Here is a 15,680-nt window from a genome sequence, read left to right as displayed (position 1 = left end):
AATTAGTCAGGCATGGTGGCGCATGCTTGAAATCCCAGCTGCTCAGGAGGCTGCGGCAGGAGAATCGCTTGAACCCTGGAGGTAGAGGTTGCGGTGAGCCAAGATAGCACCATTGCACTCCAGCCTGGGCAACAGGGGCAAAACTCCATTTCAAAAAAAAAAAAAAAAGTTTGTGCAGAACTGTTGCAAGCAAATATTCCATTTTCTTTTCTATTTTATTTTTTTTGTTTGTTTGTTTTTTTGTTTTTGTTTTTGTTTTTTAGAGACGGGGTTTCACGATGTTGGCCAGGCTGGTCTCGAACTTCTGACCTCAGGTGATCTGCCTGCCTCGGCCTCCCAAAGTGCTGGGATTACAGGCGTGACCCACTGTGCCTGACACCATTTTATTTATTTTTTATTTTATTTATTTTTTTCGAGGCAGTCTCAGTCTGTAGCCCAAGCTAGAGTGCAATGGCCCAATCTCAGCTCACTGCAAACTCCACCTCCGGGGCTCAAGCAATTCTTATGCCTTAGCCTCCCAAGTAGCTGGGACTATAGGTGCACGTCACCACGGACCCAGCTAATTTTTTGTATTTTAGTAGAGACAGGGTTTCACCATATTGCCCAGGGTGGTCTCAAACTCCTGGGCTCAGGCGATCTGCCTGCCTTGGCCTCCCAAAATGCTGGGATTACAAGCGTAAGCCACTGCACCCGGCCCATTTTCTTTAGGCTTTTTGGAAATACAAGAAATAGCTCACTCTCCATCCCCATGCCATTTAGAGAGCCAGAGTGAGGACCACTGCCTTGGAACTCATTTTGCTTTCTCAGGCAGCTCGAAATTGAAATATTTCTCAAACTCCAGCTTTCCAGATTCTCTACTGAAGCCATAGGATATTTTTATCAAATTCTGTTCACTTTACATGAAAGCTTTCCTTGGTACGTGATTTGTCCTTTCTTTTTTTTTGAGACGGAATCTTGCTCTGTCACCAGGCTGGAGTGCAGTGGCGCAATCTCGACTCACTGCAACCTCTGCCTCCCGGGTTCAAGCGATTCTTCCGCCTTAGCCTCCCGAGTAGCTGGGACTACAGGTGCGTGCCACCACACCTGGCTAATTTTTGTATTTTTAGTAGAGACAGGGTTTCATCATGGCCAGGATGGTCTCGATCTCTTGACCTCATGATCCGCCCACCTCGGCCTCCCAAAGTGCTGGGATTACAGGCATAAGCCACCACGCCTGGCCAATTTGCCCATTCTTAACTCTGCCTTCCCACACGGCTTCTTCCCTTTTCTCTCTTTGTTGCTTTTCCCATAATTCTATTCCTTATTTTTTTTCTTTTTGAGGCAGAATCTTGCTCTGCCACTCAGGCTGGAGTACAGTGGCATGAAGCTCACTGTAACCTCAACCTCCCAGGCTCAAGCAATCCTCCCACCTCAGCCTCCTGAGTAGTTGGAAATACAGGCACATGCCACTATGCACAGCTAATTTAAAAAATTTTTCTTTTGTAAAGATGGGTTCTCACTATGCTTCCCAGGCTGGTCTCAAACTCCTGGACTCAAGCAATCCTCCCTCCTTGGGGTTCTGAAGTGCTAGGATTACAGGTGAGCCACTGTACCCAGCCCTCAAAGTCTATTCTCGGTTCACTTCTGGTTTACAACCACATATATTTGCACTTCTTGTTACTTTAAGTTCTTAGACTGTTTTGTGTGTCTACTACTGTGTATAGATTATAAACATTGAGAACAAGGTTTTTATTCATTTATTTAGAAACAGTCTTACTCTGTTATCAAGGCTGGAGTGCAGTGCCGCGATCTTCGCTAACTGCTACCTCCCCCTTCCAGGTTCAAGTGATCCTCCCACCTTAGCCTTCTGAGTAGCTGGGACTACAGGCAGGCATCACTACACCTGGCTAATTTTTTCATTTTTAGTAGAGATGGGGTTTTACCATGTTAGCCAGGCTGGTCTTGAACTCCTTGCCTGAAGTGATCCCCCCCACCCCACCTTGGCCTCCCAAAGTGCTGGGATTACAGGTGTGAATCATTGGGCCCTGTCAAGGTCTTTTTTTTTTTTTTTGAGATAGAGTCTTGCTGTCACCCAGGCTGGAGTGCAGTGGTATGATCTTGGCTTACCACAACCTCCACCTCTTGGGATCAAGCAATTCTCGTGCCTCAGCCTCCTGAGTAGCTGGGATTACAGGCATGTGCCACCACACCCGACTGATTTTTGTATTTTTAGTAGAGACAGCGTTTTGCCATGTTGGGTAGGCAGGTTTCAAACTCCTAGCCTCAGATGATCTACTGACCCCAGCCTCCCAAGGTGCTGGGATTACAGGTGTGAGCCACTGCGCCTGGCCTCAAGATCCAGTTTTAAAAGTTATTACCTTTATTATTTCAAATACCAAAACTTAATATGATTCAGGATGATTAGTATACCAAAACTAATTGACTGAAGAAATGCTAAATACTCTAAGTATCAGGAAGAACTATTTTGAGATTTTTGAAGTTCATTTCCAGATGCTACTTACAAAGAGAAAATGGATTTTTATACACTAGAGATACCACTATGTGGTATCTGACAGTTCCCACCTTAACCAAGCAATAAAACTCAGCATAATTAATTGTGACAAATTGCAACCTGATGTCTCCAGGGTGATGTAATGTGAAGTATGTCATGTCATTTATTAAGTATTATTTGCAAACCTGTGTAACCGAAATCTAATCAAGTCTGTGGACCTACTTCCAGTTTCCAGGAAATACAGGCTTACAGCGCTGTCCAATAGAACTTTCTGTAATAATGTAAATATTCTATATCTGTAATATCCAATACAGTAACCAGCAGCCTACTGAAAATTTCATTTTTTTGCTTGTTTTTTGGAAGGCAGGGTCTCACTTTGTCACGCAGGCTGCAGTGCAGTGACATGTTGGACAAAATCTTTAGCTCCTCCATCCTGACAGAAGGAAGAAAGAAATGTCAAGGGGAAGATCCCTGATAGCAGCAGGCTTAGGAATGGACACAGTGACTGCCGATGGTCAAGGTATGAGCTAAACATGAGTAATTGCTCTCCAAAAAATATATATATACAAAAATTGGCCGAGTGCAGCGGCTCACACCTATAATCCCAGCATTTTGGGAGGCCGAGGCAGGTGGATCGCCTGAGGTCAGGAGTTCGAGAGCAGCCTGGCCAACATGTCAAAACCCCCTCTTTACTAAAACTACAAAAATTAGCCCAATGTGGTGGCACATACCTGTAATCCCAGCTACTCAGAAGGCTGAGGCATGAGAATCGCATGAACCCGTGAAACGGAGGTGGAAGTGAGCCAAGATCGTACCACTGCACTCCAGCCAGGGCGACAGAGCAAGACTCCATCTCAACAACAACAAAAAAACAAAAATTAGCTGGGCATGGTAGCACACACCTGTAGTCCCAGCTACATGTGGGGCTGAGGTGGAAGGATCATTTGAGCCTGGGAGGTTGAGGCTACAGTGAGCCATGGTTTTTTGTTTTTGTTTTTGTTTTAGTCAATTCTCCTTAATAAAGCTGTTTATGCCACTACATTTCAGCCACAAAGTGAGACCCTGTTTCAAAAAAAAGAAGTTGAGTCAAAGACATTAATTCTTCTTGTAAATAAATCCAGACCATCAAGTGGCAACAAAGTGAGACCGTTTCAAAAAAAAATAAAGGAAAAAAAAGTTGAGTCGAAGACATTCTTTCTGTAAATAAATCTAGACCATCATTTGATATTAGCAGAATGCCCCAAGACAGTTTCCCTGGAAAGTGGTTTCAGAAACTGAGTAGGCTCTTCTAAATAAAGGTAGAGGCCTTCTGCTTCTGCTCTCAGTCTCCCATTTTGACACCAGCCAGGACTCTGCCTTGTTCTGAGCTGACTGTTGAACTTGGTTCCTCAGGGGGATCTCCTCCAAACTTCTGCTCTTGGAAAAAAATGTAGCCCTCAAACTACACTAGAGGCAACCAGGAACACAAGTGGCTTGTGTCCTTTCCTATAACTGAGGTGGACACTGGCTGCTTCATTTATTTATTTATTTTTGAGACAGGGTCTCACTCTGTCACCCAGACTGAGTGCAGCAGTGCCATCATGGCTCACTGCAGCCTTGACCTCCTGGGTTCAAGTGATCCTCCTGCCACAGCCTCCTGAGTAGCTGGTACTACAAGCACACACCATCACACTAATTAAAAAATTATTTTCAGCTGGGTATAGTGGCGCACGCCTGTAATCCCACCTGGAGGCTGAGGCAGGATAATCACTTGAACCCAGGAGCTGGAGACTGCAGTGAGATGAAATTGTGCCACTGCACTCCAGCCTGGCAACAGAGTGATACTCCATCTCAAAAAAAAAAATTTTTTTTGTAGAGACAAAGGTCTTGCTATGTTGCCCAGGCTGGTCTTCAACAGCTGGGCTCAAGTGATTATCTTGCCTTGGCCTCCCAAAGTGCTGGAATTACATGTGTGAGTCACTGCTCCCAGACTCAGTTGCTTTACTGTAACTCCCACACTGCTACCCATAGTGAGAAAATAGCTCCCTACCTGCCTGAGTATCTAGCATTCCTCTGGAGATTATAATTCTCCAAGAGCAAGCCCAAATTTAATCCACTCTGCTCTCCCAAAATGAAGCCTCTAAGACTTGATGTAGGCAGGCTGGCAATTCTGCCTCTTACTCTTTGCATAAGCATCATGTATCTGTCTCTATTTGGATCTACTCCGTTCCCCCTTCCTTACGCACATAGCCTTCAATGTTCTTTTACCATCTTTGCCCAAGGAAAATGACTAAAATCCTAAGATATAATGTCATAACTTTATTCATTAGATAATCAAATACAATACAGGGCTGACACTGACAAAAAGCTATGCATAAAAATTATATAAATCTACTTGCTAGATTTTCCAGAAGAGGCCTAGTCATTATAAACAAGAAAAAGAAACAGGGAGGGTGCCTAACTGACTACAGTGTGTCAAGTAAGCACAAGCATTCCCATACTCCCTTGCAGTGAAGGCAGCCCCAGGTGAAGGTTGTCCTACTAGCAGTAAGATTAGGAGGCAGCAGCTGTGCAGAAGCCATGCTTCCTGGCCCTTCCAGAGCTCAACGGTAGGCCTTGTTGAACTCCTGGAGGGCCCACCGCTTGTTCTCAGTTGCCTGTTTGAGTACGGTGTACTCTTTCACCAGCCTGTCAAACTCCTCCCCAAGGACCTCATAGGAGTTCAGGACCTGTCTTGATTTCTCCATGTCCTGCTCCCGTAGGTGAATGGCTCCCTCTAAACGGTCCCTAAGAGCCCGGGCAAAGAAGGCACAATATAAGGATGCTGCTCCTCAGAAAGTAGTAGGCAAAAATGGAAACTTTTTTTTTTTGAGACAGAGTATCTGTTGCCCAAGCTGGAGTGCAGTGGTTTGACCTTGGCTCACTGTAGCCTCCACCTCCTGGGTTCAAGTGATTCTCCTGCCTCAATCTCCCAAGTATCTGAGATTACAGGCGTGCGCCACCATGCTCAGCTAATTTTTGTATTTTTTTTTCAAGATTTTTTTTTTTTTTGGTGGGAGGACGGAGTCTTGCTCTGTTGCCCAGTGAGAGTGCAGTGGCACAATCTCGGCTCACTGCAACCTCTGCCTCCCAGGTTCAAACGATTCTCCTGCCTCAGCCTCCCAAGTAGCTGGGACTACAGGCACCCGCCACCACACCCAGCTAATTTTTTGTATTTTAGTAGAGACGGAGTTTCACCATGTTGGCCAAGATGGTCTCAATTTCCTGACCTTGTGATCTGCCCGCTTCAGCCTCCCAAAGTGCTGGGATTACAGGCATGAGCCACCATACCCAGCCTAATTTTTGTATTTTTTAGTAGAGACAGGGTTTCATCATATTAGCCAGGCTGGTCTCGAACTCTGACCTCAAGCAGTTCGCCCACCTCAGCCTCTCAAAGTGTTGGGATTACAGGCATGAGCCACCGTGCCCAGACAAAAATGGGAACATTTTAAAATTAGTGAGTTTAGGGAATGTGAGAACCAACTGTGAACAGCTGTACCAGACTCTTGGGTGTTCTCACCTAATCAGACGATGAACTTCCACTTTCTCACCAGTGTAAGTGTCAGACAAAATCTTCAACTCCTCCATCCTGACAGAGGGAAGGAAGAAATGTCAAGTGGAGCAGGGTTGGGAATAGACACAGTGCCTGCTGATGGTCAAGGTGTGGACTACGCACTGATAGGATTAAACAAGGTCACTCTGACTTCCTGAGCAGTTGATCTCACAATAAAGTGCTATTTCAGAAGGGTGTAAAATAACAGTCTCAAGAATGTTGAAAGCTTTTGGGTAACCCAAAAGCTAATACTGCTATGTGACATTTACTGGATATCCACAAGGTGCTAGGATAAGGAAAAGGAAAGAGATTAAGGTGAGACAGAAGCTGGTATGTGAGACAGAATTCCTTAGATCCACAGGGATAACAGCTCACCTCAGCTTAAGGATCATAGCACTGCACTTGACTTCCAGGTACTGGGCATTGATGCGGTCTAGCTCGGATTGAGTCTTCAGCCGGTGTTCCTGAAGAAGCCTCTGCAGCAAAGCGAGGCAGCGGAGAAGCACCTGAGCCCAAGATGGAGGAGGAAGAGGAAATAAAGACAGCAGAAAGGAGGGTAGATCAGGAAGCTTTGGCTTCTCCAAAAGTACTCCTGAGGTCAGGATAAAGGAAAGGGGCTGTCCCATGCCCTGATAAACCTGGGAGTAGGTGGCATTCTTCTTCTCCAGCAGCACCATCTGCTCCTTCTGCTTGCTTTTGGCATCCTGGCACTGCTGCTGCTCACCCACCAGGACCTCTGCGAGTTTCCACACCTTTGCTGCCTTCACAGTTTCACTGTCAGCATCTGGACAAAGGGTCAGAGGACTAATAGAAAAACCCTAATTGCTACAGCCCCTCTAAAGCCATTTTTCAGTGCCCGTATCTTATATCTAGCGCCATAAATTCTGCCTTATGACAGATTTTTTTCTAATAACCTATTAAAAATGGTCCCATTCTGGGCTGGGTATGGTGGCTCATGCCTGCAATCCTAGTACTTGGGAGTAGGAGGATACTCCCAAAGTACAACGCAGGAGGATTGCTTGAGCCCAGGAGTTCAAGACCAGCTTGGGCAATATAGTGAGACCCCATCTCTACAAAAAAATTCTAAAATATTAGTCAGGCCTACTATGTGCCTGTAGTCCCAGCTACTTGGGAGACTGAGGTGAGAGAATCACTTGAGCCCAGAAGGTCAAGGCTGCAATGAGCTGTGATTGTGCCACTGCCCTCCAGCCTGGGGTTTGTTTTTGTTTTGTTTTGTTTTCTTTAAAAAAGGGTCTGGTTCTCATAATTATTAAATAAATTCTCTTCACTCTTACCTTTGATTCCAGATTTGGACCTTAATTTTTTTTTCTTTTTTTTTTTTTGAGACAGAGTCTTACTCTGTCGCTCAGGCTGGAGTGCAGTGGTGTGACCTCAGCTCACTGCAACCTCTGCCTCCTGGGTTCAAGCAATTCTCCTGCCTCAACCTCCTGAGTAGCTGGGATTACAGGCGCATGCCACCATGCCCAGCTAATTCTTGTATTTTTAGCAGAGACAGAATTTCATTATGTCGGTCAGGCTGGTCTCAAACTCCTGACCTCAAGTGATTGGCCTCCCTCGGCCTTCCAAAGTGCTGTGATTACAGGCATGAGCCACCACGCCCGGCCACCTTAATTCTTAAGTCATAGAAATGGTTTAGGGAGGCCAGGCAAAGGGGCTCACGCCTGTAATCTCAGCACTTTGGGAGGCTTAGGCAGGCAGATCACCTGAAGTCAGGAGTTCAAGACCAGCCTGGCCAACATGGTGAAACCCTGTGTCTATTAAAAATACAAAAAAATTAGCTGGTTGTGGTGGCAGATGCCTGTAATCCCAGCTACTCAGGAGGCTAAGGCAGGAGAATCGCTTGAACCCAGGAGGCGGAGGTTGCAGTGAACCAAGATCACACCATCGCACTCTAGCCTGGGCAATAAGAGCAAAACTCTGTCTAAAAAAAAAGAAAAAAAGCAATGGTTTAGGGAGGAAAGTTCAAACTCATAAGTGTTTAGCTTTCTTGCTTTTGTAAAAATGATACACATTCAGGGTGGTCAGACTCAAATAAGAAAATCATTACACAGAAGTAAAAGCTGAAATATTAATACTACATCTAGAAACATATTATAAACAGCTTGACATAAATGGTATTATACCCCCCATGTTTATACAGAGAACATAAGGTGTTTTATGAGTCTGAACTTTCCTCCCTAAACCATTCTTATCCTCCTGAGAGAACTCATTCTTCCCTGCAGCAGAATGCTCCCACTTGATATCTTGCTTAATAAAGAGTCCTTACAAAAGTCCTTGTTTTGGCCGGGCGCGATGGCTCACGCCTGTCATCTCAGCACTTTAGAAGGTGGAGACAGGTGGATCACCTGAGGTCTGGAGTTCAGGACCAGCGTGACCAACATGGCGAAACCCCATCTCTACTAAAAATACAAAATTAGCCATGCGGGATGGCTCATGCCTACAATCCAATCCTAGCTACTTGGGAGGCTGAGGCAGGAGAATTGCTTGAACCCAGGAGGCAGAGGTTGCAGTAACCCGAGACTGCACCATTGCACATTACACTCCAGCCTGGGCAACAAGAGAAAAACTAAGTCCTTGTTTTTATTCCACCAGCAAGGAAACAAATAAGCATCTCTGACGGTTCTAAACCTCTGTCCCAAATCTAAAATCAAAACATATTATCTTTTATTTATTTATTTATTTTACAATTTTTTTTTAAGAGACGGTGTCTCACTATGTTGCCCAGGCTGGAATGCAGTGGCTACTCACAGATCCACAGGCGCAATCCCTCTACTGATCAACATGGGAGTTTTGACCTGCTCTGTTTCTGACCTGGGCCGGTTCACCCCTCCTTAGGCAACTTGGTGGTCCCCCACTCCCGGGAGGTCACCATATTGATGCCGAACTTAGTGCGGACACCCGATTGGCATAGCACACTACAGCCCAGAATGCCTGGGCTCAAGTGATCCTCCCACCTCAGCCTCCCAAGTAGCTGGGACCATAGGCATGCATCACCACGCCCGGCAAAACATATTATTCTCAAAAGATCAGACCAGGAACTCTGAAGGCCAGCTGTGAGCAAAACAAAGAGCTGGCACTCACCTGAATTGGGATCATAGTAGCAGAGCAGAGTGAAACATTTCTTTTTGAGCTGCTCCTCTATTTCTTGCTGTAGCCGAGCCCTCATCCACACAAAATCCTAGTCATAAAAGCAGAAATGCAAATAGACCGCAAGAACTAGGAAATTCCAGCCAATGGATACACGATGATAACCTCAAAAACAGCGAAAGAAAATGCATGAAGAGACATCAGAGGGACTCATTTTTCACCTATCGAATTAGCGAAGAATAAAATGACTGTCAAGACCCCATGTTGGTAGGAACATGGGGGATCCAGGAGCCCTGAAAATACTTTTCTGGATAGCAGTTTGGCATTAGATACCAATATTCTATGAGTATGCACTGACTCAGGAATCCCACTTTTAGCACCAACACTACAGAAATAATCATACAAAGGTAAAGACACATATGAACCAGCATGTTCATCTCCATGTGGTTTCTAACAGCAAAAATGTGGAAACAACCTTAATATCCATCAATATAATAGTAAGCAAATTATGCTACATCCATACAGTAGAATCCTAGCAGTGATTTAAACTGATGACATACCAACACTGAGCACTATTGTGCCTAGACATTCTGCTAAGAGTGCTATAGAAGGTATCATCTTATTTATATTTATATATTGACTTGAAAAGAAATCCAAAATATATTAATATATTACATGAAAATAGACAATACTGTTCTTTTTTTTTTTTGAGATAGGGTCTCACTCTGTGCCCATGTGCCCAGGCTGGAGTATAGTGGCATGATCACAGCTCACTACAGCCTTGACCTCCCACCCTCAAGTGATCCTCTTGCCTCAGCCTCCCGAGTAGCTGGTACTACAGGTGTGCACCACCACAACCGGCTAACTTTTTTTTTTGTTTTTAGAGACAAGGTCTCACTGTTGCCCAGGCTGGTCTTGAACTTCTGGACTCAAGTGATCCTCCCACCTCAGCCTCCCGAAGTGCTAGGATTATAGGCAGAAGTCACTATATTCAGCCTTATAATCTCTATATAAGCATGGAGGGTATAATACCATTTATGTCAAGCTGTTTATAATGATATTGTGCTTCTAGATGTAGTATTTCAGCTTTTACTTGCTCCTGTGTAATGTTTTTCTTATGAGTCTGACCACCCTGAATGTGTATCATTTTTACAAAAACAATAAAGCTTAACAGAAACAATTTTAAAGATATGGGAGAAATTAAACCATTTCATTTATTTGGTTCCACTATCTCCCCCCAACCTCTGACAGTGGCATGAGTTCCAGAAGGTCTGCTTTCTCCAGCCCTAGCAGTGGAGGTATCTCCCTCTCCTGGCTAGGACTTAAGAGCCGAGTCAGTTCAGTTACAAGTAGCCGTTGTTCAAGGGTCTCATGAAACTGAGAGAGAGAATAAAAAAAAAAGAGGTGACTATAAAACTTCTCCCACTCCACCTCTTCCATCCTCATGAACCAGTTTTTCACATATTTTCAAAGTCCTCAAATATGTCATCCCCCCTCAGATAACTCAGCTGCGAGTGACTTCTCCTGTCAATGTTTCTATTTCAAACTCTGACAACACATCCACTCCTTCCCCATAACTACAGTCCATTTCTCTTTTGACAACCCATTTCTCAAAGCTCCTACTACTCCTAGATCACATCATCAAACAAAGCCACGGTTGGCCTGGTCATTTCTGCAGCTAGTAACCAACCCCCACCTCTTCTCTTTTGCCTCCCTTTTTTTCTTTTGCCTCCCTTTTTTTTGAGATGAAGTCTCGCTGTCACACAGGCTGGAGTGCAGTGGCACAATCTTGGCTCACTGCAACCTCCGCCTCCTGGGTTCAAGCGATTCTCTTGCCTCAGCCTCCCGAGTAGCTGGTATTACAGGCATGTGCCACTGCACCTGGCTAATTTTTGTATTTTTAGTAGAGATGGGGTTTCACCATGTTGGCCAGGCTAGTCTCAAACTCCTGACCTCAAGTGTTCAGCCTGCCTTGGACTCCCAAAGTGCTGAGATTACAGGCATGAGCCACCATGCCCACCCTTTGCCTCACCTTTTTGTCCTCAGAAGTTAAATTTGTATCTTGCATCTTCACATAGTAATCCACAAGCAACTCTTGAATGACTCTATGTAAAATCTCAGACCTCAACCATGTTGTCTTATGCAGTCGAACTTCCTTCCATGCCTAGAAATCCAAAAAATCTCAAGTAGGAACCTCTCTCTCTCAGGATTTTCCCTTCCTCTTATCATTTCTTCTCCCAAAGCCCTTACCTGAGCCTGCTCCCTTGCTAGGGTGAGGCTTAAGCCACTCTCATCCACGTGCTGTGAGAGACTCAGGAGAAGCTTGCTGAAGTATGGGTTCTGTAACAGGTCCTCTTTACTCAGGTTACAAGGAGGAAGTTGTTTGCTGCACACTTAACATCATGTCCCCACAGGTACAAAAAAGCAAAAAAAGGTGCAGACTCTTACTTAACATAATTGAGCATAACTTAATAATTCTAAAAAATCCCTAGGATTCTCATCGGAAAGACTGCTAAATCTAGTGAGTTTTTTTTTAATCCATAAATAAACTAGGGGTGATACTCAAGGTAACAAGCATTTATATTATATACAAGGATGTTAAGAGGGATTAAGTAATAAACTAAGATCTTAGGAAATGAAAATGCAGTTGGTACATATTAGACAAATAGGATAAAAATTAAGAGACCATTAGTAGGAATCACAATACAAAAAATGCCTAATTCACTCAGAATTAATAGAGTTCTTGAAGAAGGGGGGAAAAAAACCATGTAAAGTTCCAATTTTGCATATGATGTCTAGTAGCATAAACAAGACTAACAGAATACACCTAGAGTAAGTTAAACATTCAACTAACCAAATTTTTTTTTTCTTTTTGAGACAGGGTCTCACTCTGTCACCCAGGCTGGAGTGCTGTGGCACAATCACAGCTCACTGCAGCCTTAACCTCCCTGGATCAAGTGATCCTTCCACCTCCTGAGTAGCTGGGACCACAAGGCATGCCACCATGACTAGCTAATTTTTTTTTTTTTTTTTTTTTATAGAGACAGGGTCTCACTACATTGCCCAGGCTGGTCTTGAACTCTTGGGCTCAAGTGAACCTCCCATCTTGGCCTCTCAAAGTGCTAGGATTACAGGCGTGAGCCACCACAGCTGGCCCAAATTCTTGTAATTGTAAGTAGAGTTGAGTAACCCATGTAGATCCAAAACAGCATAAGCATGAGAAAAAGTGTAAGAAATTGAGATTCTCAGCCAGGTACAGTGGCTCACAACTGTAATCCCAGCACTTTGAGAGGCTGAGGCAGGTGGATCACCTGAGGTCTGCAGTTCGAGACCAGCCTGACCAACATGGAGAAACCCCGTCTCTCCTAAAAATATAAAATTAGCCAAGTATGGTGGCACATGCCTGTAATCCCAGCTACTCGGGAGGCTGAAGTAGGAGAATCGCATGAACCTGGGAGGCAGAGGCTGCAGTGAGCTGAGATCACGCCATTGCACTCCAGCCTTGGCAACAAAAGCGAAACTCCATCTCAAAAACAAACAAACAAAGAAATTGAGATCCTCTGGTTATTCCATACGCTCAAGGAGCTTTCTTTCCATTTCTTTTTCCATATGCTCTCTGTTGGGATCTTTTGCCTCTACTTACCAAAACACTCAAATTTTCATTCTTTGGAACATCATACCCAAAGTCTTTTTGGGAAATAAGAAATCTCTCTTTTTCCCTAAGGTACTGAATCATCCAATATGGAAATAGTCAAGATATAGAAAAATGCAAGCTCTTAAAAGATTCAAGATATAAAAAGGATTTGAGATACGGAAAGAACTCAAGATATAGAAAGATCTGAAATTTTGGAGACTAAGATATGAGAATATTTAAGACACAGGTGGGAAGGAAGCCTTCAGGGAATTTTCTGGCTACCCTTATCTTTATAATATGCTTGCTAACATCAGCATGGGAGCACCCTGAGTTTTTAGTCTACTGCACTAACAGATATTGAATCAACATTAACAGGAATTAGTGTAGTTGTTTTCCAATAAGAGAGTGTTCAAGAATCTCCATGTATTCTAGTTTCCTTAGAAACATGGGCTTCTGTAAGGAAAACCATACTGGGGAAACTTATAAATCCTTTTTTACTAAAAAAGGCAAGAACCTGGATAAGACCTCTCTGGATAAATCATCAAACCTTTTGCAAATGGCTACTCTTACCTTGTTGAAGTATTTCCATCCCTTCTCCAGGTGAGCAGAAATCTCCAGATGCCATTTGATTTTCTCGGGATTCTAATCTGTGGAACCAAGTGAAAGAAAACAAAAAGATGAATAAACAGATGGCTGCTCCAAGGAAACTACCTTAGTTCAAATTTCTGTGGTCCATAAGCTGGGAAGGAACCTCAAGGATGACTTTTACAGAAGGCCTATATAACAGATCCTGGCACCCAAGCTCTTACATAAGTTTTATGGACAGACTTACAAGTGCCAAAACATGTCACATTCTAAGAACATACGTGTTTCCACTTGCTCCAAGCTGTTCAAAAGGAGCCTCCTAAAAAGAGAGCTTTCCAATTCGTTAAAGTCTAAACAAGAAGATTCTCCACCACTACCACCATTATGCCAAAGTTAAAACTGAGCTGCAGTTTTCCAGTTATGACTGGGGAAAAGGGAAAAATATCAAAGTCTACTTTTTCCCCCAGTCAAATAACTCAGCTATCAAATTCCATAATTGTTTTTTTGTGTGTGCTGCTTTAACTTTCATCGAAGATCTGTTGGTAGTTTTTTTTAATCATTAACTCTAGAATCATCCTTCAGGAATGACAAATCATTTCACACTTGAACAACAACTGGTTTTCACATAACAGCCTAAGTAAAGAGCACCTGGACGAAAGAGCATGACAAGATTGACAGTGAGGTCAGTGGCAAAAGAGTAATGCAAAGGCGTAGTTAATGTGGCTGGAGCAGGGATGTGAGCTGTGGGTGTTTTGCCAGAACATGGAATGCACTGAAACGAATGACACAAACACAGAGGGGCGGTACAGATGGGCACAGTTTGGCCTCAGGAGACAACATTTTTCCTTTCACATTATTTTTCACGTTTTTGCTCTGCCCCTCCTCCCTGTAAGGTATCAAACTCCAAAGGGCAGCTGAACCTCCCAAAGCCGAACAGACATTGAAGGTTATTATGATTTAGCGCTTCATGTTTATAGAACATTTGGTTTACTCGCTGTTTTATGAGTAACATCAAAGTAACTACTCATTTGTTTTCTAACATGGTCTAGAGAGGGACGCAGCCGAGGAGGCAGAATGCTGGGACTTAATTTGCAGTTGCTTCTGTGAACTTAAGGAAAATGCTTTTTTCTGTGCCAAACTTTTTCCACCTGCAAAACAGAGATAACGATTCCTGCCTCGTATGAGACATTAAGAATTAATAACACAATCGACTTGTCAACAAAAGCCACTACTTAGTTAAGCTCAGTGTTTTAACAATTCTGTTTATCGTTGATCTATGACTGCACATAAAAAGTTTTGCAGGCAAATTTCGCTCTCGGAAATGAGGACCAACCCCAAATTTCAAAAAGCCAGCTGTTCCTCCCTCCCTAGGGGAAGTGTCCCCTTGCGTTTTTTAGGGTGCCTTTCTTTACCCTTCTTAAAGGTTACAGGGCGTGAACAGCAATCAAGCTCGATTCTCCACCCTCTGCACTCAGACGTGTTAAAACGCTGCTACAGGGACCCAAGCATTTAAATGTTCTGACTCAAGCGTCTTTTAAATTCTTAGAGCTGTCTTTAACACGCTGCACTGAACGTTAAATTGATTTTACAGGTATTCTCACAAGATATGACCCTTACAGGGCCCGAGATGAATCAAAATGCAGAACGGGCTCTCCGGCGCCTACTTTCCTTCTGTCTGGTTGGCCAAGGATTCCCAAGGGCGACGACGGCCTCCGCGGCCGAAGACCGGGGACTGGCCGGATTGACTCTCCCCAGCTCCTCTTCCCCGCAGCGCCGCCCGCCGACCCTCTAAAGCAAACCTGCACACCCTGGGCAGCTGAAGCTCTAAGGCAGTGCTGAGAACCTCGGCTGGGGCGGGCTGGCCAGCAGCGTCTACACCCGGGACACCGCCCGAGCCGGGGCTCCGGAAACTCTCATTTGGGTTGGGTGCAGGGGCTGGGGGAAGCGAGGCCCGGAAAGACCGCGCTGGAAGGCCCGGGAAGTGGAAGCCGCCGAAAGTGCACCAGAGGCTGCGTCGGAAGGAGGTGGAGGCGGGGCCACACTCGAGGCGGGAACGGCAGGCCCCGCCCCTCGCCGGGTGCGCGCCCTGGGTTCCCAACGGTTGTGGAACTAGGGCTGAAAAAAAGGACGGTCTCAGAAAGGCTTTTTTGAGACGGAGTTTTGCTCTTGTCGCCCATATGGAGTACAATGGCGCAATCTCGGGTCACTGTAACCTCCGCCTCCTGGGTTCTAAGCGGTTCTCCTGCCTCAGCCTCCGGAGTAGCTGGGATTACAGGCACCTGCCACCACGC

General features: G+C 44.6%; 1 protein-coding gene across 4 annotated transcripts; it reads right to left on the bottom strand.

The window, feature by feature from the left end:
- Positions 1-4,776: 4,776 nt before the first annotated feature.
- HAUS4 (HAUS augmin like complex subunit 4) lies at positions 4,777-15,396 on the bottom strand. Of its 4 annotated transcripts, none has more exons than XM_012466703.2 (10): positions 15,189-15,396; positions 13,375-13,451; positions 11,421-11,563; positions 11,203-11,334; positions 10,413-10,547; positions 9,165-9,261; positions 6,701-6,846; positions 6,438-6,568; positions 6,030-6,098; positions 4,777-5,257 (listed from the first exon to the last, which is right to left on the bottom strand). In XM_012466703.2, exons 2-10 carry the CDS (start codon positions 13,427-13,429, stop codon positions 5,074-5,076), a joined length of 1,092 nt encoding a protein of 363 aa, XP_012322126.1. In that variant the 5' UTR covers positions 13,430-13,451; positions 15,189-15,396; the 3' UTR covers positions 4,777-5,073. The 4 variants fall into 4 exon arrangements, with proteins under 4 accessions (XP_012322126.1, XP_012322133.1, XP_012322140.1 ...); XM_012466710.2 differs by having other exon boundaries at positions 15,197-15,396; XM_012466717.2 differs by lacking the exon at positions 15,189-15,396 and adding an exon at positions 15,007-15,177.
- Positions 15,397-15,680: the final 284 nt, after the last annotated feature.

This window comes from Aotus nancymaae, unplaced genomic scaffold (assembly GCF_030222135.1).
Source record: "Aotus nancymaae isolate 86718 unplaced genomic scaffold, 86718_ANA_hifiasm-v0.15.2.pri h1tg000011l, whole genome shotgun sequence".
Classification (NCBI taxonomy): Eukaryota; Metazoa; Chordata; class Mammalia; order Primates; family Aotidae; genus Aotus; species Aotus nancymaae.
The sequence above is the reverse complement of the archived record's forward strand: the minus strand, read 5'-3'. Positions and strand labels throughout refer to the sequence as shown.